This window comes from Spodoptera frugiperda, chromosome 30 (genome assembly GCF_023101765.2).
Source record: "Spodoptera frugiperda isolate SF20-4 chromosome 30, AGI-APGP_CSIRO_Sfru_2.0, whole genome shotgun sequence".
In the NCBI taxonomy this organism is placed as follows: domain Eukaryota; kingdom Metazoa; phylum Arthropoda; class Insecta; order Lepidoptera; family Noctuidae; genus Spodoptera; species Spodoptera frugiperda.
Genome location: NC_064241.1, coordinates 3,950,595 through 3,976,719, shown reverse-complemented (window position 1 = coordinate 3,976,719; position 26,125 = coordinate 3,950,595). Strand labels below are relative to the sequence as shown.

Genomic DNA, 26,125 nt, shown 5'->3' with positions numbered 1-26,125 from the left:
AAAATATTGTTTTCAGCGACTCAAATCGTTCTTAAAAGCTAGAACTCTTTTGTTTTTTATGAATTTGTACCAGAACTCCTACACAGAACTCGATTCGAGTCAAGAACTCACGTTGCAATGCTAGCAGATCATGGTAAACTGTTGAAAAAGTGGAAAAATATTGTTTTCAGAGATTCAAATCATTCTTACAAGCTAGAACTCTTTTGATTTTTATGAATTTGTACCAGAACTCCAACACAGAACTCGATTCGAGACAAGAACTCACGTTCCAATGCTAGCAGATCATGATAAACTGTTGAAAAAGTGGAAAAATATTGTTTTCAGAGATTCAAATCATTCCTACAAGCTAGAACTCTTTTGATTTTTATGAATTTGTACCAGAACTCCAACACAGAACTCGATTCGAGTCAAGAACTCACGTTCCAATGCTAGCAGATCATGATAAACTGTTGAAAAAGTGGAAAAATATTGTTTTCAGAGATTCAAATCATTCTTAAAGGCTAGAACTCTTTTGTTTTTTATGAATTTGTACCAGAACTCCAACACAGAACTCGATTCGAGTCGAGAACTCACGTTCCAATGCTAGCAGATCATGACAAACTGTTGAAAAAGTGGAAAAATATTGTTTTCAGAGATTCAAATCATTCTTAAAGGCTAGAACTCTTTTGTTTTTTATGAATTTGTACCAGAACTCCAACACAGAACTCGATTCGAGTCGAGAACTCACGTTCCAATGCTAGCAGATCATGACAAACTGTTGAAAAAGTGGAAAAATATTGTTTTCAGCGATTCAAATCATTCCTACAAGCTAGAACTCTTTTGTTTTTTATGAATTTGTACCAGAACTCCAACACAGAACTCGATTCGAGTCTAGAACTCACGTTCCAATGCTAGCAGATCATGACAAACTGTTGAAAAAGTGGAAAAATATTGTTTTCAGAGATTCAAATCATTCTTAAAGGCTAGAACTCTTTTGTTTTTTATGAATTTGTACCAGAACTCCAACACAGAACTCGATTCGAGTCGAGAACTCACGTTCCAATGCTAGCAGATCATGACAAACTGTTGAAAAAGTGGAAAAATATTGTTTTCAGCGATTCAAATCATTCCTAAAAGCTAGAACTCTTTTGTTTTTTATGAATTTGTACCAGAACTCCCACACAGAACTCGATTCGAGTCTAGAACTCACGTTGCAATGCTAGCAGATCATGATAAACTGTTGAAAAAGTGGAAAAAGTTGAAAAATATTCATAAAAAACAAAAGAGTTCTAGCTTTTAAGAATGATTTGAATCGCTGAAAACAATAAAAACTAAATTTTTCCACTTTTTCAACAGTTTATCATGATCTGCTAGCATTGCAACGTACCATCGGCGTCGAGACGACGATGACGTACTTAGGACTCGTCCTCGACAGTCGATGGAACTTCGTGGAGCTTTTCCGACGTTTGGCTCCTAAGTTGGAACGGACGGGGGCTGCGCTTAAGCGGCTCCTGCCCAACCTCGGGGGCCAAATGCCTCCTGCCGGAGGTTGTATGCGGGGGTCGTGCGGTCCATAGCCCTCTACGGCGCCCCTGTGTGGGCACCGAACCTGATGCGGCGGCCTACTCGGACGCTGCTCACGTCCCAGAGGGTCATGGCCATCCGAGTGATCCGTGGATATCGCACGATCTCCGGGGAGGCGGCGAACCTCCTTGCCGGATTACCGCCGTGGGATTTGGAGGCGAAAGTGCTCGCGCGCGTCTTTAGTCTGCGCGCCGACGCGCGTCGCCGGGGCGAAACTCCGCTGCCGCGCCAGATTAGTGCGTGGCGGGACGATCTCATGGCGGATTGGCAGCAACGACTGTCGCAACCGAGGGCTGGGCTCGCTGTCATTGCAGCGGTAAGTCCCCTCTTTGAGGAGTGGCTAGAGAGGCGCCATGGCGTCCTCACCTACCGCCTGACGCAGGTGCTTACCGGACATGGGAGTTTCGGTAGGTTCCTGTTTTTGATTGGGCGGGAGGAAACGCCCGGGTGTCATCACTGCGAAGACCGCCCGGAGGACACGGTGGAACACACGGTTGCGGTCTGCCCTGCGTGGGCTGAGCACCGCCGTGCCCTCAGGGAAGTGATCGGCGACGGCGACCTCTCGCGTCCGGCTTTGGTTCAGACCATGGTGCGGAGCGAGGGGGACTGGGATGCCGTCTCCTCCTTCTGCGAAGCAGTTATGCTAGCTAAGGAGGAGGCGGGACGCGTGAGGGAACGAACTTCCTCACGCCCTAGCCGACGCGAAAGACACTCCGGGCGTCGGGGATCGCGTGACGATCTCCGGCCACCGTAAGTGCGGGTCTGCGGACGGCGAGCAAGGGTAGCTCGCCACCCGACCAGAACCAGACCCGTGCGTGCGGCGCGTTGCGTTCCGCGCGCGCCTCAAAGAGCCATCAGACCACCACAGATGGGGCCCAGTAGGGCTGATGCTTAATCCGGAGCTGCGGACTACCTAACGGGTTTACCGGGGCTCCGGCTCGACAAGCAGGAGTAGGAACGGGGTGGTTTTTAGTCAGTAAGAGTCTGACACTCCCTCTCGCTTTGCCCTGGCGAGAGAAGTCATTGGATGATTTTCCCCCTGAAAAAAAAAAAAAAAAAAGCATTGCAACGTGAGTTCTAGACTCGAATCGAGTTCTGTGTGGGAGTTCTGGTACAAATTCATAAAATACAAAAGAGTTCTAGCTTTTAAGAAAGATTTGAATCGCTGAAAACAATAAAAACAATATTTTTCCACTTTTTCAACAGTTTATCATGATCTGCTAGCATTGCAACGTGAGTTCTAGACTCGAATCGAGTTCTGTGTGGGAGTTCTGGTACAAATTCATAAAAAACAAAAGAGTTCTAGCTTTTAAGAATGATTTGAATCGCTGAAAACAATAAAAACAATATTTTTCCACTTTTTCAACAGTTTATCATGATCTGCTAGCATTGCAACGTGAGTTCTAGACTCGAATCGAGTTCTGTGTAGGAGTTCTGGTACAAATTCATAAAAAACAAAAGAGTTCTAGCTTTTAAGAACGATTTGAGTCGCTGAAAACAATATTTTTCAACTTTTTCCACTTTTTCAACAGTTTATCATGATCTGCTAGCATTGCAACGTGAGTTCTAGACTCGAATCGAGTTCTGTGTGGGAGTTCTGGTACAAATTCATAAAAAACAAAAGAGTTCTAGCTTTTAAGAATGATTTGAATCGCTGAAAACAATATTTTTCCACTTTTTCAACAGTTTGTCATGATCTGCTAGCATTGGAACGTGAGTTCTAGACTCGAATCGAGTTCTGTGTTGGAGTTCTGGTACAAATTCATAAAAAACAAAAGAGTTCTAGCCTTTAAGAATGATTTGAATCTCTGAAAACAATATTTTTCCACTTTTTCAACAGTTTATCATGATCTGCTAGCATAGGAACGTGAGTTCTCGACTCGAATCGAGTTCTGTGTTGGAGTTCTGGTACAAATTCATAAAAATCAAAAGAGTTCTAGCTTGTAGGAATGATTTGAATCTCTGAAAACAATATTTTTCAATTTTTTCCACTTTTTCAACAGTTTGTCATGATCTGCTAGCATTGGAACGTGAGTTCTAGACTCGAATCGAGTTCTGTGTTGGAGTTCTGTTACAAATTCATAAAAAACAAAAGAGTTCTAGCTTTTAAGAACGATTTGAGTCGCTGAAAACAATATTTTTCCACTTTTTCAACAGTTTATCATGATCTGCTAGCATTGCAACGTGAGTTCTAGACTCGAATCGAGTTCTGTGTGGGAGTTCTGGTACATATTCATAAAATACAAAAGAGTTCTAGCTTTTAAGAATGATTTGAATCGCTGAAAACAATAAAAACTAAATTATTCCACTTTTTCAACAGTTTATCATGATCTGCTAGCATTGCAACGTGAGTTCTAGACTCGAATCGAGTTCTGTGTGGGAGTTTTGGTACAAATTCATAAAAAACAAAAGAGTTCTAGCTTTTAAGAATGATTTGAATCGCTGAAAACAATAAAAACTAAATTTTTCCACTTTTTCAACAGTTTATCATGATCTGCTAGCATTGCAACGTGAGTTCTAGACTCGAATCGAGTTCTGTGTGGGAGTTCTGGTACAAATTCATAAAAAACAAAAGAGTTCTAGCTTTTAAGAACGATTTGAGTCGCTGAAAACAATATTTTTCAACTTTTTCCACTTTTTCAACAGTTTATCATGATCTGCTAGCATTGCAACGTGAGTTCTAGACTCGAATCGAGTTCTGTGTGGGAGTTCTGGTACAAATTCATAAAATACAAAAGAGTTCTAGCTTTTAAGAATGATTTGAATCGCTGAAAACAATAAAAACAATATTTTTCCACTTTTTCAACAGTTTATCATGATCTGCTAGCATTGCAACGTGAGTTCTAGACTCGAATCGAGTTCTGTGTGGGAGTTCTGGTACAAATTCATAAAAAACAAAAGAGTTCTAGCTTTTAAGAATGATTTGAATCGCTGAAAACAATAAAAACAATATTTTTCCACTTTTTCAACAGTTTATCATGATCTGCTAGCATTGCAACGTGAGTTCTAGACTCGAATCGAGTTCTGTGTTGGAGTTCTGGTACAAATTCATAAAAAACAAAAGAGTTCTAGCTTTTGAGAACGATTTGAGTCGCTGAAAACAATATTTTTCAACTTTTTCCACTTTTTCAACAGTTTATCATGATCTGCTAGCATTGGAACGTGAGTTCTAGACTCGAATCGAGTTCTGTGTGGGAGTTCTGGTACAAATTCATAAAATACAAAAGAGTTCTAGCTTTTAAGAATGATTTGAATCGCTGAAAACAATAAAAACAATATTTTTCCACTTTTTCAACAGTTTACCGTGATCTGCTAGCATTGCAACGTGAGTTCTAGACTCGAATCGAGTTCTGTGTGGGAGTTCTGGTACAAATTCATAAAAAACAAAAGAGTTCTAGCTTTTAAGAACGATTTGAGTCGCTGAAAACAATATTTTTCAACTTTTTCCACTTTTTCAACAGTTTATCATGATCTGCTAGCATTGCAACGTGAGTTCTAGACTCGAATCGAGTTCTGTGTAGGAGTTCTGGTACAAATTCATAAAAAACAAAAGAGTTCTAGCTTTTAAGAACGATTTGAGTCGCTGAAAACAATATTTTTCAACATTTTCCACTTTTTCAACAGTTTACCATGATCTGCTAGCATTGCAACGTGAGTTCTAGACTCGAATCGAGTTCTGTGTAGGAGTTCTGGTACAAATTCATAAAAAACAAAAGAGTTCTAGCTTTTAAGAACGATTTGAGTCGCTGAAAACAATATTTTTCAACATTTTCCACTTTTTCAACAGTTTACCATGATCTGCTAGCATTGCAACGTGAGTTCTAGACTCGAATCGAGTTCTGTGTTGGAGTTCTGGTACAAATTCATAAAATACAAAAGAGTTCTAGCTTTTAAGAATGATTTGAATCGCTGAAAACAATAAAAACTAAATTATTCCACTTTTTCAACAGTTTATCATGATCTGCTAGCATTGCAACGTGAGTTCTAGACTCGAATCGAGTTCTGTGTTGGAGTTCTGGTACAAATTCATAAAATACAAAAGAGTTCTAGCTTTTAAGAATGATTTGAATCGCTGAAAACAATAAAAACAATATTTTTCCACTTTTTCAACAGTTTATCATGATCTGCTAGCATTGCAACGTGAGTTCTAGACTCGAATCGAGTTCTGTGTGGGAGTTCTGGTACAAATTCATAAAAAAACAAAAGAGTTCTAGCTTTTAAGAATGATTTGAATCGCTGAAAACAATAAAAACAATATTTTTCCACTTTTTCAACAGTTTATCATGATCTGCTAGCATTGCAACGTGAGTTCTAGACTCGAATCGAGTTCTGTGTGGGAGTTCTGGTACAAATTCATAAAAAACAAAAGAGTTCTAGCCTTTAAGAATAATTTGAATCTCTGAAAACAATATTTTTTAACTTTTTCAACAGTTTATCATGATCTGCTAGCATTGGAACGTGAGTTCTAGACTCGAATCGAGTTCTGTGTTGGAGTTCTGGTACAAATTCACAAGAAACTAAAGAGTTCTAGCTTTTAAAAATGATTTGCGTCGATAAAGAAGGTATTTTTCGTCTGGAATCGAATTCTGCGATGGAGTTCCGTTACAATCGTTATGCACATCATATTAGACGAGTTGAACAGTCGGAAAATATTTTTTCATCGCTAGAAATAATTGTCAAAGGCTAGAACTTTTTTTTTGTTTTGAATTCGTAAGAGAACTCTCCTATCTGTATTAAAAAAGCCGATTGACGAAATGATCTGCTAACTTCCCATAGCAGATCATTTCGTCAATCGGCTTTTTTCAAGGTAAAAACGTCAGAACTATTGCTAAAAACTATCAGGAACTGTAGAACTCAGCTGCATGCGAAAAGAACTCGCATTTATTTTTAATCTGCTGCCAAATGATCTGCTACGGGAAGTTAGCAGATCATTTCGTCAATCGGCTTTTTTAAGGTAAAAACGTCAGAACTATTGCTAAAAACTATCACGAACTGTAGAACTCAGCTGCATGCGAAAAGAACTCGCATTTATTTTTGATCTGCTGGACAATGATCTGCCAGGTTCACACACATCAAATTCCGTGCTTACTACTGAGAAATTTTCTAAAATCCCAAAAAGTCCTATAATACTTTGCCCGACCGAGAAATCGAACCCGAGACCTCTTGCCGACAGTCGCACTTGTGACCACTCGACCAACGTGGCAGAGATGTAATGTGCCTAAGCGCACCTCTGCCTACCCCTTTAGGGAAAAAAGGCGAGCCGTTGCAAAAAAAATACGTATTTAAATATAGTACTTATATACTTACTCAGTAAGTGCACAGGTAAAGGCTTGCCAATGGCATCAGAGCCCTTTAGCCTAAGTGCAACATATTTGTGAAGTTTCAAGTATAGTGGTTTGATATTCTCCCACAATTCTCTCGCTTTTAGTATGGCGCCTTCATATTCGCCAAGGGCGTCCCAGTATTCTTCAACGGAGTTGTAGTCTGTGAAAGAAAGATATAATTAGATTTTGACATTAAGGCGTACTGTCTCCATAAGTTGCATTTTACACGCACGCTTTCGTCGATTATTCATCGTAAGAATGCTTGCAGAAACAGTGCGCTTGCAGCTTTCAGTCACCGCGCCGTAAGCACGCTAGCAGCCAGTGGTAACCACAGTACGAAACCACGCCGTGCCTGAGCCGAGCCGGAGCTGTACTTGTTTTAAGGTTTGTTGTTACATTTTTATTGAGTTAAGGAAACATGTTCCGAGATTTGTCATATTCCACCTGTAATCAACAATTATCACGACGTATTTTTATAGCTGATGGTAGGTAATATTCCCAGCCCTCTCTTTTTAGATGAGAGACAAGCAGAAGAAGAATATACACAAAGTGTTTAATATCTTCTCGATAAAATATTGAACACCATATTTCAGACTACCTAATTAGCAAGTCTAGGTAATATGTAAAGCATTTATTAAAATATTTATACTCTGTAAAATACAAACAACTTTGGCGTTAAGCTTTCCAGCGAAATGCCATTTTCTCACAACTTCATGGCCGAAGTTGGGAATTTTGCCTCGTTACGTACTTATTGACAAAATCCTAAATGGGTTTCAATGGAGAATTCTCAGGAGCGACGCGACATTACATCTTTAGTTTAATATTAATTAAGAAATTAAGATTTATTTCAAAAGCTGCTTCTATAAACACGCTTATTTAATTAGTAGTGAACAAATGTAATTAATTTAGGACGATAAGTATTTTAAATATTTGGTAAGAATAAGGTTGAGCATTTAATTTTGAATGCCTATAAATATAGCAACCTGCCTATTTAATGTTTAAGACATACTTAGTTGGAGATTTATGTGAACAAAAACCGCACTAAATACTTATCTCTTTCTAATGCTCCTATTATTTTGATTGATGATTATTTCACTTAGAAGTATCACGAAATAAATAGAGAGAGATTACATACACAAAACGAGGTTGACGAGACGTTGACCAATTACTTTATCACTTATTTGGGTTGCCTGGATTTAGTTACAAATTATTCAATATCTTCTCTCGTTTAGGTTGAGGCGAAAGAGAATGTCAGACTCTTGTTTATTAAAAACCACCGTTCCGGAGCCCCGGTAACCCGATAGGTAGATAGTCCGCAGCTCCGGGTCAAACATGACAACACACAGATGGGGCCTAGTAGGGCTGTACTAGGCCCCATCTGTAGCCTGATGTTGACTATCTTTGTAGAACATACGAGTAATATCACACATCTGACATACAACAACTAATAATTTATTCATGTATCAACCCATAGTTAAAATTGTTATTTAAATTATCTAATTACATTAATTGCGTTATCATCGATAAGCTATTGTCTGTTTAGTAATTCAATTTAATTACTCGAAGCTCTAAATTGTTGGCAATTAATATTATCTATTGCTATTGTATATTGTTTGTAATATTGATTATTATATGCAATAGTTTAATTATAAGCTATTAATAATATAGGCACTTTCCTATTTAGTAGTAATTTAATATTATAATGCTATGATGTATATACGCAGAAGTAATGTATCTGCCATCACTGTGGGTATTTATTACCTTTTATGAGCGAGGCGAGATGTGGAAAGCAATAAAGATTTGAGTAGGTATTGAGAGGGCAATTTACTTGGCTGATGGCAATTTATAAGAAAAAGAATTTCGACTGCACGGTTGGTGCGGTGGCTGGGCAACTGGCTGCCGCGCAACGGGTAGCACTTCGATTCCCGCACGGAGCAACTCTTTGTATGATCCACAAATTGTTGTTTCGGGTCTGGGTGTCATGTGTATGTGAACTTGTATGTTTGTAAACGCACCCACGACACAGGAGAAAATCCTAGTGTGGGGCAACGTTTTTAAAAAAAAAAAAAAAAAAATGAACAATTCATAAGAAGAAAAAGAAATAAAAACTCACTGTTTTTCTTGGAAGCATTCCTCAGTAATGGTAGGATATGCTCCAGATAGTCGTTGATATCTGGTAAGTTCCTCTCCCACGACTGCTTCATGCGATGCAGGGTCTCCTCATCTTGCTGGCGAGCCATATAGTAGTGTAGTTCTGTGAACAAATATTAAATTAGTATAATGAAAACAAGCTTTACTAAGAGACGGGTGGAAAGAAGGTAGGAAAGCCTTTGCCCTGCAGTGGGACAACAATGAGTAAAAAGAAATAAATGAAAACAAGGTTTAAACAGAGACAAATTTACCGTTTTTCACCGTTATGTATTGAAGGATGGGCTTTATCAATCACGGAACCATACCCAGTCATTTGGAAGATGTATGAGGGCAGAGACGCAGAAGCCCTTTAGACAACTTTAATCTACATGCAAAAGGACACTAACCGGCGGCTATTTCTATACGCACTATGGAATTTATGTGTTTTTCGGAAGCACAATTATCCCCCTCCCCAATTCTCTTCATCCCAATTCCCTAACAACCTTTAAATTCCTAACCCCCAAAAGGCCGGCAACGCACTTGTAACGCCTCTGGTGTTTCAGGTATCCATGGGCGGCGGCGATTGCTTAACATCAGGTACTCCGTCTGCTTGTTTACCGGCTTATACAATAAAAAAACAAGGACTGTCCCCATGTTGGTGTAGATCTATTGTAGACAACTTTACGAATATTGAACTACCAGTTTGATTCTGACTATATCAGATAAAAGGAACAATTGTCAAGACATTCTCATCTAAATAACAAAAGGAATAATTACTTTAAGATTCAGTACACCACTAAAATACTCAATACATCTCCTAAACTCTAAGATAGATTGACCAAAACAGATGGTACAAATAACAGCAGATCAACCTATACCTTTCTTTAAAATTTGTTCATTCTATTTTCAACTTTAATATCTAATATAAAGCACAAAATCTAATGAAAAATTTCGCCAATTGGTGTAGGTACAAAGACCGGGTCCTCGCTTTGAATAACTAAGACAAATACTGAGTGAGTTTGTACTAGCTGTAGAATTAGATTTCCTTGTATTGAAGCACTGTTTATTTAGAAAACGGTAAGCTACGGAACATTAAATGAACTAATTAAATGAATACAGATTCGGAATACGTTTTAATATTAATTGAGGTGTTTAATTACACAGTTGAGTAACAAATTCATTTGTATGTCTATAGTGGTTTTAAATGATTGTCCTGTAGCTATACAATGTGATAGGGTTGGGACTTCTAACCCGTTAAGGCTGAGTACTTACTACATCTAATTTTATCGACAAAAACAATAATATGGGGGTTGAACCCCTAATTTAAAATATTGAAAAATAGTTATTTTTTCGGTAAAAATAATTCACAAATGATTTTTTTCTCACCAAAACATTATCAAACATATGAAAAAAGTAATGAATTAGTTAGCCAAGGTTATTAGCTACCGTTTGTAGTATTTTTTTTGTTTCTATGACGCATACAACCTTTGATATCAAAAAAAGTAAAAAAAATATTAAAATAGCCATAACTTTTAGGGGGAGGGGATTCGACCCCTTCGACCCGGGACTTTTGTCGATAAAATTAGATGTAGTACTCAGCCTTAACGGCTTAGAAGTCTCAAGCCTATCACATTGTATAAGAGTGAGGTGGAATTCAAGGGAATTCAGTTTAGTTAATTCTTAATTCTATTGGTAACTAACTTCATAACAGCATAATATCACGATTTCTATTCCCCAAAGGATTGGATACACATGAAATACCAATTTTAAACCAATTACGTTATGGGATCCATGTACTAAGAGAGAGCTTACTGCCATACACTGCGTGGACACTTTCAGACTTTTTTTAATACTTAATAGGATGGTGTTTGACCACCATCTCGCTTGGTGGTAAGCGATGATGTCGCCGACGATGGAGCACGCCAACCTATGGGCAACCTGTTCACGAGACTTGAAGAAATGTCTGACTTATTGCCGACTCAAAATCACTTAATTATTACTTAAACTATTCCTTAGTAAAGATTTTGTTCTGAAAACAATTGCCAACGACTGGGTTAAGTAACTATTAAAAATCTGAGTACAGCGGATTAACAATTAAAATAAGTTATACTTGGCATAAAACCTGTTATATCCGTTGCAGTCGCTTGACATCGTTTTCATATATAATATTATGCGATAATAATAATGTTTTAAAGCTTGCATAAATCTAAGCAATACCGACCATTTTAATGATAGCTTAGTGGAAAATGCTTTCGTATAACGCGCGAGAAATATGTTATTTTATTAACTGTTAAAAATAACGACTTGTGTTTTATAAGTTCCGTAAATGTGCTGAACGTTTTATTAAAAGATACATGAGTTATATACACTTGGGAGCAAAAAAAAAACCGAAACATTAAAATAAAATATTCGTTTAATAACAAAATAATCTCACTTTAAAGGTAATTAAATTAAAGCGCCTTTCATCCGTTAGCAATTAATAAAATAATTGTATCAGAAAAGAAAAACGCTAGTGCCTCCATTTATTTGCTCCCAAGTGTAATTTAAAATGTAGTTTTTGTATTATTTTAACACACTAATCTTCGTGGGCTTAAAGACCTTTCTACTGGGCAATTATTTACTAAGTAACTTATTTTTTTATGATATAAGCCTGTAAACAAGCTGACAGATCACCTGATAGAAAGTAATCGCCGTCGCCCATGGACACCCGATTGTTGTTACGGAATCGCGGATTGGGAAGGAAGGTAATTGGGCCTCCTGACCTCATTGACACAAGCAAGCGTTGTTTCACGTCAGTTTTCTGTGAGGACCGTGGTATCACTCCCGGTCCATTCGTGTCGAAGCATGGCACTCTTAATAAAAGAAAGATTTCCAAATCAACAATCCCTAACATTATTTCACATAATCCGACGATTTAAATAAAGTAAGCAGTCGTCGTCAAGTGCTGCGCGACTCGCGATGCGTAGCGGAGAAATGCAACTGTGTTTATTCTCTTTTTTTAAATGCACATAAGTTTAGTCTAACGTTTTTTATTTAAGCACCATTGTATGACAACTGGAATCCTTAACCAAGCACTTACCTTTTTACGCGAGCATAAAACCAACACTGATGCTTTTTTTTTCATAAAAATACAAGTGCTCTCACCCCAGATGAGAAATTAACTTTTTTACAAACATTCGTTTCTTGTGCCAGTGTTATTAAAACTTTCTGTCTTACTTTATAAGATTCATAATGACTTGGGAATTTTATTTGGTAGGGCTAAGAGGTCCTGTCGAGCCACCATTTGTCCTTCTACTTCCTTACTTATATAAAACCTTCAATTTATTTCCAAATTGGCCATCCAATTTTTTTGTTATCTCAAACGGATTATTTTTCCTGTTACAATAAAATTGTTTTAACTTCAATGTCAATTAAGATATTTTTTTAAATTGGCCTCTGTATCGAATTTGCTTTTGAGATTTATCTTCTAACTTCTTTTAATAGCTGAATAATTTATTTATCTGACTTCAAAAAAGGGAGGTTCTCAGTTTGACCTGTATGTATGTATGCCTGTTTGTACGCGATTATCTCGCGTTTGGCGCAACCGATTTTGATGCGGTTCTCAGCATAGTACTTTTGAGACTTAAGGATTTAGGTTTATTGTCCGACTTAAGAAAATGGAAGTGCTCTCCGCGATTAGTTCACGTTTGAAGTCAAAGTGCAAGTCAGTTTTTTTAAACATAGTTTTAGACTTATTTATTGTCTAAATTTGTTAGATTTTTTTATTGTGTTTGTATGTGATCTATTATTAACTTACTGGATGTTAGTTAAAATGCACAAAGAAAAATGTTTCTTTATTCTAAGTATAGTTTCAAACATAAGAACGTTTTTTCTTTGAAGCTTTAGTGTAAGTCTACTGTAGGACTAACGTTTGTAGGTAATTAGTTTGTTGACGCGACTTATGAGTTTTCTTTGTGTTATTTCATACAACTAGTTTTTACCTACCAACGGCTTACTAACGTGGATTAACCTATGCCTTTCTGCGTAACCATGGCAATTTCAAGAAGTCTGGTTGAGTAAATAAAGGTTACAAACTCAATTTCGAATTTATATTTGTTGGCATATTAACAAAAGTAGCAAAACAGGTATGTAAGTTTATGTAAGATTCATAATACAATTGGTGTTCCATGGTCTCTGCCTACCCCCATGTGAGACAGGCGTGAGGTTATGTATGTATGTATAAACAAAAGTTGGCATATCTTACCTTTTAGCGTACAATTGGTGGCAGTCCCACAATCGTAGTTGGTGGCGAATCTTATTTTGTTTTGGGCAGTATCACCGAATGTGACGAGCTGAAAAGAAAAATATATTTGAAAAATTGGTTACTTGTACAATTAAAGACATCATAGGAAGGCCTTTTTCGGGCTAGACGAGAGGGAGTGTCAGACTCTTACCGACTCTTACAGAGCCGGAGCCCTAGTAAATTCGCTAGGTAGTCCGCAGCTCCAGATATCCTAGGTAGGCCTAAACCAATTTTATAACATTTTTAGACACCATAATATTTTCTAAGAATATCTAGAACAAACACTACACATTAGTTGAACTAGAATGCGATAAAATGGAACTTCAAGTCAAACAAATCTTTCCCAACACATCGTGTAAACGATTAATCCAGTAAAGAAGTAGTTTCATTAATCTAAAGATTCCCTTCGTACGGTTTAATGCGAGAATCAAAGCCTGATAAAACTAGATGAAGTTTCACCCCTCTAAGTTTCCGGGTCATCAGATAAGCGAAAAACAAAGAAAAAAGAGCTATATATTTTGAGTTGTAAGCTGTAAAAATTAACGAGGGGAAATGAGGTATTGTACTCGTAGTTATTTGATGGCAAACTTTCGGTTTTATTTTATGTTTTTATTAATTCAATTGGTCCGATTTCTGGGTCGGGAAAGTAGTTATTTGATCTGTATGTTTACTAATTCAGAAGTGCATCGACACATATTTTTAATATTGGATAGTGAGGCAAACGACCTGATAGATTCATTAGTTTTACACAAGGATACCAGCCACATCAGTGGAATTGCTGTTACCGGCCATTGGTTTAGTATTAGTAGGTAACTATGCTGCGCACTCTGCTCATGATGAAGAGCCCCTCTGTGACTCAAAACTAGTGGAGCTTTTCTCAATAGGTACAATTACGTGAGCCGTTCTTTTTAATCAATTAACACAGATTCTGCACACAAAGACACTCCTCCATCATGAACATAACAATATTCCATAATACTAAGCCTCAAATATCACCAAAACAAACTACAAAAGCACCTCTCAGTCCTACCACCATATAAAACCAGTAAGAAACATATATCATAGATAAAACACCACGGCGGACGCCATAAATAAAAGCAAAGATTTATACCCAATTACTCCCCACTATCTATCGTAATAAAAATAACTAAATGAATTTATTATCTCTCAGGTGTATAGAGGTATAATATTGCAAGATTCCGAACTTATTTCTTGGAAACATTTTTATATATTTGGTTCACCACCAGATTTTATTATTTGTAAGTCTCTTTGAACGTTTTCATAGAATTTTGCTTGCTCTTATACTTATGTAGGTAGCGTAACTATTTACTTCCGTAGGGAGGCAGATAAAAAGAAATCTGAAGATATGTTCCTAGTATTTCTTTTTTACTGAGACGAATATATTATTCTATTTTTGATAAATGAATGAGAATGAATGGTAATGGACTGAATGTATTCAATAAACGTCATCTTCTTATGTCTACGGAACTTTTATGGGACCCCAGTAGTTCCATAAGAGTGCTTTTCTACCAAAGATGTGCTATGCTACGTTGCTGTGGATGCGTTTGGCTTCCAACAATCACGAGGAAACGGACTCAGCTAAGCTATGTATGTTTTTTATATGGAAAGATGCGTGCTATAGGTGCGTGCTTTGAATGTGTGCTATAGATGGCTTCTCTACTATTGAAACATTGCATACTCGAACTGCGCATCTTCCTCCCACAGCTACATAGGTTAGTATCAGAGGAAACTATATCTAAGAAATGAACTAATTATTACTCTTGACTAATAAGACTTTAGGATAACAAGATAAAATAATAGGTAAGCAAAAGAACTCACTCTTATCCACTGCTCAGTATCAAGCAGGGTGTCTCCAGGTTGCAACAGCAGCTTCACCTTGCGCCGGAGCACGTGGTCGTCGGCGGAGAGCGCATGCGCGGTCAGAGCGCTCTTGATGTCATTCGTTTGCTGACACACGAACATGCCGAACGTCTTGTCGCGCTCCAACTGTTGGTAAAATAAATTAAATAAGTTATCTAAAAAATAAGCCAATATAAAGAACAGAAGAACATTGCTACTTCTGTTTTTACTTAACGTAGCTGGCTCGCAGAAACTGGGCCTACAAAAAGTTAAACTCTAAACTTCAGTAACTCAAACTTCGTACTTTAATATCCCAAGTAGAGGATTTAACAATATTCTCATACATTGGGTTCATATCGAAGAACCAAAAACTCACAACATGATCTTTATGAATAAATCAAATAACATTCATGTCGTATTATATTATTTTCTCGTAAATGGAAATTCCAACCGACATACGAAGTACAACCAATTTAATTAATTGCACTTAATATACAACATAATATGAGCAATGGAAATAATTAATAGCCCTCACTTAATATATCATGCACATAAAATATTGAGTGTGAGTTTAACCACACCCAATATTTTATCTATTATATAAAAATAAGTCGGGTTTTCCTTCCTGATGCTATAACTCCAGAACACATGAACCGATTTCCACGGTTTTGCATTCGTTGGAAAGGTCTCGAGCTCCGTGAGGTTTATAGCAAAAAAAAAACTGGAAAAATTCAAGAGAAAAGCCAGAAAACCGGGAAAATCATTGGTGGCGAAACGAAGTTCGCCTGGTTTGCTAGTTTCATATAAATAATTGTGAGAATAATTCTTTATTCTCACATACGTTTTCAAAAGAGGACCTGTAATTTAATCCCCATTCCCTACTAAAGGATCAGAAGGCGACATAAGTAAGACATAAATTTCGGTACTACAATTCCATTTATTGCGAACTTTCTTGAATAACAATGAACGAATGAAATGAAGATAAATAAATAGGTTTTGGTTTGAAATTAAAAATATAACGTTATTTTAAGTAATTTCATTAGTAAATCATTAAAAACTACGGCCGACAATTAAACGAAACTTCGCATTGGAGAACCGGAGTAGTCCTACTGGTCGGTTAATGTAGAAAATATTATCTAAATAAGAGAAAATAAAACTAATAATTGTTCTACCAACCTTTGACGCTAGTCCTTTACTGTTCCCAGTGAGCTCATTCCACGCAGCATTGGCTCTCTGTTCACAATGGTCTACATAATCCAACTCCACAAGGTCCACTAGAGACACTAGCCATCTCCTGTCATCATCAGCGCTGGATGAAGTGCCGCATTGTAGAGGAGATAGCAGAGCGTAGAAGAAAATGCAGAAGAGAGTGAGAGTGGGACTCATTGTTGATCTGTAAAGAAAGAAAAGAGTTTTTAAGGTTTCGTCTTATTTTGTGAATATGATATTTATTGGTCATCCACCATCCAACATGTGGCGTGGTTGTTATAATGCCGTATTTGTAAAGAGAGTTCAAATTAGCTTAAAGAAAATAACGCACTTTTTGGCCTACGTGGCCTATTTTGCTCATTTTTCGTATATTGTCAGCCAAGATGTTAACAAATATGTGGTTTAAATTAAGTCATAAGAGGTTTTCCCATAAGGTATAAAAATAAACAAACAAAATGCATAAAATCAGTAAATATGTGGTTGAAAAATGTTTTAAACATTATCACTATGAGAGCACTGATCTAAAATGAAACTGGTGAAGTACTTTTAAGAGTACACTTTATGCAAGACAGCAGAAAGCACTCATAGCTCCTACGAAGCGGTGACGTAAACATAGAAGTTTCTAGTAACAAAAACATTTTGACGTGTAAGTACTATGAAGGTGCTTTAAAACTCGTTCCCCAACTAAAGAAAAACTTTTGATTTTTCTGAAAACCTTAATAAACATACCACCGTAGTATCCCAATTACTTCCATTAGAAAAACAACAAACAATACAAACTCAATAACGCTCAATAATTTTGGCATCATCATTTAGATCCCACAAAAACGTTTCATGGCTCAATTTTTTCACCATAACACAATAGCGATTATTTCCTTTAGCAGTTTTCCCTCTACCAGCAACTTTTCCCATCATAATAAGTTGCATGAGGTGTTTCACACGTTCGTTTCGATCAAATTATAAGATCGCACCTTACTGCCGACCCATTAGAAGGAGATTTGATGAAAGGCCCACTAATCTATATTGGATTCGCGCGGATTCAGTAAAATCCCCTCTCATTGAGGAAATCCTCTCTTTATTACAGTACAGGCCATCAAATAAATGTCGAGGTAAGTAGAAAAGTAGCGAGGTTTTCTAAGAGGAAATTTCCCATGTTCATCTCATGTCTAGCAGTCGTAAAATATTAAACAGGACCCTAACTCCTAACTCATGTCACAATAAAACAACACCTTTCTGGATGAACATGATGATGCCAGATTACAAATTTGCAGAGATCCTGTCACCCATGTCCCTTATTGGACGGGCATTTCACGGCACTCAAAATGCCATACATAAAATTTCATGAACGACAAACTTTGTGAATTTATTCATTTTTGTGAACCCAATCTCTGGAGGAATGAAATTCAAATTATTTCGCTGTCACGTTTTTTTAAACGTTTATTTGATCCGTCCTAAAATTTCAATCTAGGTACCAATACATTTTATGTTTTCCATGAATTTATGAATAATTCAAATAATGACAACAATGTTACAAAATTTTCCCATTTATTGAATCATTTTAAAAATTTCCAACTCTAATCCCAAAGTTTGCATAACAATTGGCTGCAGTCACAATGATTATATAATCTTTTATCAATTAACTCATTATGAACGCGAACTTCGTTTAAACCAGCTCAGTATCAATTATCTAAGCAATAAGGGAGAACCCCAAAAGCGAGAATTAATGAGGGAGCCGCAAAATTAAAGATTTTTTACGTATAAACGTTAAAACGGGGGCTATTCATCCTTTATTCGGTTGAAAGGGTCACGATGATAAAAAGAAAATTAAAGACCAGGCATTCATAAAGCGATTGTTGCTTTCATTCAACATCTTTCAGACGAGATATTAAAACTACATCAAGTGAAGAAAGGAAATGCAAAAGATTTTTTATGTAAATTACATCCTGAATTATTGCAGCAAATCCCCAAGAGAATGCGAGCTTTAGAAAATCTGAAATTAAATCATTTGTTTCACATGAAACTCAGACAAAAAGCGATTTAACGGCTGCGCAAATAGGACAAGCTCCGTGATTACTTTTAAAACTTGGACGTGTGAGATAAAATATTCGAGGCATTATACCGAAATTTAGAGAACAACAATCCGTTTTAAATCGCCTGACAAAATTATATCTGCATGTCCTTTGCTAATTTATGTAGTGTGCCTGATTTTGTGAATATGAGAGCATTTAGCTGCAATTTTCATGTATTCAGTTTTACGTCGACCGTGTCTTTCTCATTAATGCAAATGTTCCTTAACTTTCTTTGACAAACATGTCGGGTCATAACTCAATTCCCCGTACTCGACTCGGTTGACTGAGGTACCGGTGTCAAGTAGTAGTGACCTATTTCACCGAAATTTGCGTATAGTACGCAACGCTAAGTTTCCAGCAAAAGGCAACTCAATTGAGCACAACGGGAGTGCGGATACTGACCGTTCTATCGATGCGACTGTCCTATCAGTGGCGCCGGTAACGACCGTTCACGTGTCTCCAAATATCAGTTTTATCTTTAACAATGTAAGACTCAATTTTGTTTGTTGGAAGATGCGATTTTCTTTTGGTAACGAGTTATAGTTGACCGCATTTTGGATAATGGCAACGAGGATATGGGGTGATTGTGACGTGGTAGTACTTAGCTTTGTTCAAACGATAGCTTCAAGGCAGTCATTTAGAATTAGTACTTACTACAGTGGGGGAAATAAACACAGAGGGATTCGAAAAAGTAAAGAAAATAACATTACTCATTGTATGGACATATTAATCTGCTCAGGTGTAGCAAGCAGAGATACCTATATTTATGAGGTCTATATTACTATTAAGATTGTCCAACACCAATGATCGCGAAAAATATTCCACATTACAAAAGAATTGTAATTTTAGACACAACCAAGAACCGTCACGTACACAAAAGTTTAAGGATAGAAAGTAAGACATTTTGAAAGTTTTCGAACAACCACAATGTGAGGGTGGGACATTAGCTATACTTCACAGGAATACTGATATGCCTTGAGAACTTCTAGAAAATGCCCCAACAGCTGATGCAGATGACAAAGCATTATCTTATAATGAAAAGAACTTCTTTGATGTACTTAGTTTAGATTTATTAAAAAAGTTTCCAAGTATTGTAAGTGACGTCTCAAATAGAAAGTTTTCTTTGATGATGGTAGTTTTTATATATAAACATTGGTTTTTAAAATCGTTTTTGGATTGGCTTTTTAGATTATAAGTGGTTTATTGTGAAGATGCTGGTTGTAATTGAATGGACAGAACTTTTAACTATAGCACGGATCAATAGGTTATCATACTTTTTAGATTTTTTTTTATGGTATAAACCGGTGAACGCGCAGACGGATCACCTGCTGGTAAGCAATCGCTGCCGGCAATAAGACTAGAGGCGTTACTAGTGCGTTGCGTGTGCATTGTCGGGATAACCGTCTCAAAGTAATATTCAAGATTAGTCACTCTTAATTAGTCATAAATATTTTTTTCTGAAACTAATAAACACTATATAAACTAAAGTAGCACGTTGTCTTTAAGGACTCTAAACTGTTTTAAAATCCCTTAACTACAGAATTCCACGGCAATTAAAATAAAAAAAAATGCTCTCCACTTAACATAAATTTATTTAAGCAACGGTGAACAGCACTACATAATTTGCATACCATCCCTTTACGGAACATTTTATTAATTTTTCCAAAGGATCCACTAGTTCATAGGGTTGCCTCTCATCTGATCCCAAGGTATTCCAATCACGTATGATCTTCAATTACCTAGTTTCTTCACGGGTAAGTGGTTGAGGGCTTTGTTGTGGCTTATTAGAGAAAAGGTAAACACCAATTAGTGTAGTTAACTCCTATTTAGAGGGAATTAAGAGCGATTTTTGTAGGAGAATAATAAGTACGAAGATTTTAAGTGTGTTATAAATATTAACTGTAATATAAATGGCACGACATCCTTTCCCTAAATGAGTAGATAGAGTAAATATTAGATACAATATACCCACCCAGTTTCGCCAGATATGACATCACTAATTTGCCATCGCTAATATAATTCGGAGCCGTAGATTACCTAGCTGAATCTACACCTATATACTCCTGTTTTAAGAGCAGAAAAAGTCAGAACAGGGTGGTTTTTAGTCCCACGGAAGGAGAAGTCATTGATGATTTTCCCCCACAAAAAAGTGTTAACATAGTTGCATTCTCGATCAAGTGAGGAGAATTCAGATTCCATGAGAATGAATTTCCTAAAATTTACAAATACTGGGAAACTCAACAGTCACACTTTAGCAATCACTCGACAAAGAAATAAAGCAAGAGAAAAGGAGATCATAAAAATCTTAGATTATAATATCAAAACTACAGACAGAAAAATCTCTACAAACTCAATATTACAGCGGTTACAGCGAATGCCCGAATGTAAGGAGATATTACATGAATATTACAATTTGCATTTACTCCGTTATTAGATTTCCACACATTACGGTACCACTTAGATATTGTCTGGAACAAGTCTAGATTTTCTGTGTACAGTCATGAACAAAACCTGTGTGTGTGTGACATTATTTAGAGACTACCGACTTACGGTGAAGAACAACGTCGTGATGAAACTTGGATTTATTAAATTATTCCCTGGACTGGACTTACATAATTTCTAATTGTAAGTTTGTTTTTGCCAACCGCCAAAATTGACAACCCTTACTGAACAAACGTGGTGACTAATGGTCAAACCTTTTCCGTGTGAGAAGAAGCCTTCGTTCAGTAATGATACTACTGACGTTTGTGCATGCCTATAAGCAACTCATTCACTTTATACTTGAAGACAATCAAGTAAGAATGGAAATGATTTGTCTTATAAAGATCTAATCTTTTATTTATTTTATAAACTTATAGTAGAACTCCTGATTACCCTCACCGTTATTTACCATCTACCTCGTCTCATCTTTTGTCTGATGCCATCTTAATACCACCTGTATTAGATGGACAACGCCACACGTACTGCAAATATTAGAATTTCATGAAATACGTATATATTTTGCTCATGACTGTACCACACTGAACCCGAGATGAACTCTATTAACGTTTGCGTTGGTTTCATTACGTTTTATCTAACGGTAACTGTATTTTAACGTACATGTATGTATATAAACTTACGTAGAAATTCTTGAATAATATCAAAATTCACATAAAACATATATTATAATAACTTTATTTTTTGTACACATACGCCTCACGCCTGTCTACCATGGGGTTAGGCTATTGCTACTAATCTTACATACCTCTTTCGCTTCATCAACACTCATGAGTATTTTCCTTTTCATGCATGCTCGTCACTTAAGGGTGCTTGCGTTTCGCGTATGCTCTTTCAGTATAAAACACGACTTTAATCAATGTTTAAAAGGGGAAAAAACCATTTTTACTGAAGCTAGTCCAGTAAAAATCATAATTTTTAGCCTGAATTGAAAATTATACCTAGGACTAAAGCACGAAGTATAAAACAAACACAAAAAAGAAAAGAGAAACTTATAGGAAATATTGTTTTTTTTTAAATGTTCAATATTCCAATGTTTTGGATGTTGGATTACTGTATATATTTTTTAATAAAAAAAACCTAGATTTATATTTAAAAAACTACACAGTTTTCGTGGAAACGTAATCAGTTTTAACAATATTTATTTGGAGCAGTAAGCTACGCGCCGCGGCCTGTATGTGTGGTGCATTAACTATATTCTAGTTAACCCGTCCGAACGTTAGAACGAAGATATTTCATTATCTAGATAAGGCACAATGCAAGACCAAATAATATAAGGAGATACACAAAGGTTATTGGCATTAATATTATAATATCTTTTTTAAAATAATACCCTTCGTATAGTTAATTAAAAAACCGACTTCAAACTTGTCTTCGTTCTTCTTATTTCTAAAATCTAACAGAAACATATATCTCCTACTTTTGGAGATGATTTCTGATGAATTCCGTCGAAATAAAAGTCGGAATTAGAAGTTCATGATGCTAATCAGAGACATCACAGCGCGAGTTATTGGCTATTTTCTATTTCATCTATAGGGCCGCACGCCATAGGTACTTAACAATTATAACTGGTGTAGAATGGGGTACATCTTATTCAAAAACCCTGTCTTTTTTTTCAAATTTAGATACTCTAAGAACCGCTGTGTCATCACAGTTGAATGCAATGTAGAGGGGGCCCAGTAGGGCTGATGCCCGACCCGGAGCTGCGAATTACCTACCGGGGTTCCGGCTCAAAGAACAGGAGTAGAAACGGGATGGTTTTTAGTCAGTAAGAGTCTGACACTCCCTCTCACCTCGATGATTTTCCTCCAATAGAAAATAAGGGATTACATTTTAGCGATATCCAGAACATTATAATATCTGTGGCATTAGAATATGTGTGTAATGCTAACAGAGATGTTGCGGGATTAATTCAGGATCCCGCACTTTCATGGAGGATACACATTTAATCCCGGTTTGGAGTCAGGAACAAATGGAAGCCATTCCTTAATTTGTTAACATGAAACTAATTTCTAGTAGATAATAATCTACTCATCTTCTAAGCAGTGGTTATCGGCTTTTAATAAAGTTGAAGAATGTCTCTAATATTATAAAGCTGTAGAGATTGTTTGTTTGAATGTGCTAATCTCCGGAACAATTTTTTCGAATTGAGTAATTATTTTTGTGTTGGATAAATAGTACATTTATCGAAGAAGGCTATAGACTACAGTATCAAACTCTTGTTGACTGAAAACCACCCCGTTCCTACTCCTACTCTTCGAGCTGGAGCCCCGGTAACTCGTAACTACGACTACTACGAAGGGTAGTATGTGTGACACTGTTTTAAAACAGAAATAAAAATACCTATACCTACATTAAATCCGCTCCCACCAAACAAAAGCTAGCCCCTATATTTAGTTACAACATTAAACCTACAGGCTGTTCACAAAATTGACTGCGATAAACGATCCTTAGCGTGCACTAAATTAAAGCCTTTGAGAGGATCTATTGAACAGCAAATCCTCCCCTCCGATATATAAACAGGCAGGTTTAACGTTCACTTCAAGTAATAATGACCTGTCTATCGTTGTTGGAAATTTAATTCGCTGGGATATTGTGCTAAGCTAAGCTGGTGGAGAAATAATTGTTATTTTAATGGTCATTTATCTTCTTTGTGAAATAATGTTGGTGTTTTTATGTCTTTTATATTTATATTGATTATTATTTTTCTTTCTTTATGCCTCGACTAAGAAGGAACTCTCCGTTAAATACTAATTGAGATTTTCGAAGTTTCATATTCTAAAATTAGGGTTTTGTGTCAGACATACAAGTGCTTTGGGGTATAATGGTGGCAATGGCAAATCATTTTTCAATCACTTATCTGTATACTACAAAAGATTTTCTTAAAGTACCAAACCTACTCCTGCTTTTCTACCCGGAGCTCTGGAGCTAGGTTGTCCGCATTCCTGATCAGGCATCAGCTTTGCTAGGCCCCATCTGTGATCACAATAGCACCACCTCTTTTTGTGGAACGATAGATCTGATGTTACATTACTTTAGACTCAACGATCTATCTCCCTGACCCAGTTAGAAAAAGATCAGGAAAAAGCCCAACTGATATAATAATTACATCTTATTGAATTACCTAAGAGGCAATAATTTTGTTTCCCAGCTAAGAGCCATTTGTGCGTAACACTTCGTAGAAGGGAAGGCCATCAGGGACTGTGCGAAAAATATGACGGAAGATAACAAATATTTCGTAGTTAGATTTTTCCTTAACGATTCTAGAACTTTCTGCCTATTATTGGACTAATTATGGTCATGGAAAAGTCTGGTCTTCGTATAAGGAAATCGTAGTTGTATTGATCGCAGATTTGACAAAGGTTAGTAAGTTATTCTGGGCTTGGGGAAGAGTCAATCCCTAAGATGATAATCCCTTTTTTACAGGAGAAAAACATCCAATGACACTCTTACTATCTAAAAATCACCCCTGTTTTTCGAGCTGAAGTCCCAGTAACCCGCTCATGTTATTTTGTTACAATCAATAACTGATATTAATTGAACTTACTCAAAAAGTGAGTATATTATTTTCATAGTAATATGTACTGAAACGCCACTAAAAACTGATGATACTCTAAATCTCTAAAAAATCGCATATCGATTATGAATTTAAAAACGAAGCATAAAGTTTTATCACTAGCAGCATTCCTCACTTACTAATAACAGCTTAAAGTATGATCTACTGATATTCCTCCACCCTCAATACTATTCCACATTTTTCAAAAATAACGCAACAAAATCCCATTCGAAAACTAATAATTTTCCCAAATGCAGCCACAAATTCGTGCTAGAAAATGCATATATTGATAAGTCTCGCAATTCTTCGGGTCTGCGTTACGGCTATGAAATATGCATCCTTATACCAGTCCGATGGTTGCTCTTATTTCCATTTGCAATTGCATATAATGCAGATGTGAGACATTTCTACTAAAACGTGAAATAGTGTCTATAACTCATAGTTTGTGAAGCACTTTGCTATTTTACTAACTAAAAATTTAAAGCTTTGAAAATGTTTTATCACCCTCTCTGGCTGTCCGGTCGGTTTGAGTGAATGTTGTTATAACGTTGACAATGTATGAAATATTCATTATGTGCGTATTTTGTTGGGATGATGAAATTATTCCTATATTGTTGGTGACGGTATTATGTGGTGCTTTGTAGTCTTCTAGTTATCATAATTAAGTCGCAGTTAATAGAATAAACTAAAATTTTTAGTCATTTCTTTTTTTATATAATGTTCATAACACAATATAACATATGGTTTATTCCATTAGAGAATAGAATCTAAGGACTATAGTAGAATTTTCACATTACATCACATCAAGACCTCTTCTCGCACAGAAAAGGTTTGAGCAATTAACACCACGCTTGCTCAATAGGGGTTGGCGAATTCAAACTCATAACCAGAAATTATAAGCTCAGTTTTCCTCAAGATATTTACCTAAAGAAAAAGAAGTTAATATTTTAAAATAACTCTATAACTATATACGTTTTAATTATATCAGTTTCCAGGCTCTAGAAGTCTAGATAATAACTAGAGATTTATCAAAGAAAGAACACAAATCGTAATTTAAACTATCTTCCAGTAAAATTTATCAGGCCTATGACCTATAGGTACACATTAGAGCTACGAAGCTAGCTTTCAGTAACCAAATCAAATACACATAGAAACTAATTCAAACAGAAATTCAAGGGAGTTTACATACGATATATATAGCTACCGAATATCAGGAGCTACGATTCTAAATAATTAATTAAGTATAGTGATTCGGATTCGGAATATATTGATACATATACATACATACGTGAGCTATTAACTACCTTACTGTATTTCGTATCAGGAATTCGTGAATGCGTTTCAATCTGAATGCTAGTAGCATTCAAGCGAAATGTCGTGTCTGTTTCGTAATTTTCCGAAGCATGAGTCAAATCAAATTTTGATGAAGTACTGACTTACGATTATTGGAAACATTTTATACACAATATTGCGTAGTACGTAGTATTACTATTTAAAAATACAAATCGAAGTTACAATTTGTAACTTGTTGTTAATAACTTAAGGTATTTTATTGGATAACCACAAAGGAAAAACGCGATTTAAGCGAAAATATTACAATATTATTGTCAAAGGTAAGCAAGAAATTACATAATAT

General features: G+C 36.3%; 1 protein-coding gene across 4 annotated transcripts in view; it reads right to left on the bottom strand.

Moving 5' to 3' along the window:
* The window catches only part of LOC118269616 (angiotensin-converting enzyme), a 220,152-nt gene that overhangs the window by 9,765 nt on the left and 184,262 nt on the right, over window positions 1-26,125 (bottom strand). For all 4 annotated transcript variants that reach the window (XM_050706773.1, XM_050706775.1, XM_050706776.1 and 1 more), the window contains 5 exons: window positions 16,336-16,552; window positions 15,139-15,306; window positions 13,261-13,348; window positions 9,001-9,141; window positions 6,871-7,047 (listed from right to left, as the gene is read on the bottom strand). In XM_050706773.1, coding sequence (XP_050562730.1) covers window positions 6,871-7,047; window positions 9,001-9,141; window positions 13,261-13,348; window positions 15,139-15,306; window positions 16,336-16,552 — 791 coding nt within the window. The remainder of the gene's footprint in view (window positions 1-6,870; window positions 7,048-9,000; window positions 9,142-13,260; window positions 13,349-15,138; window positions 15,307-16,335; window positions 16,553-26,125) is intronic.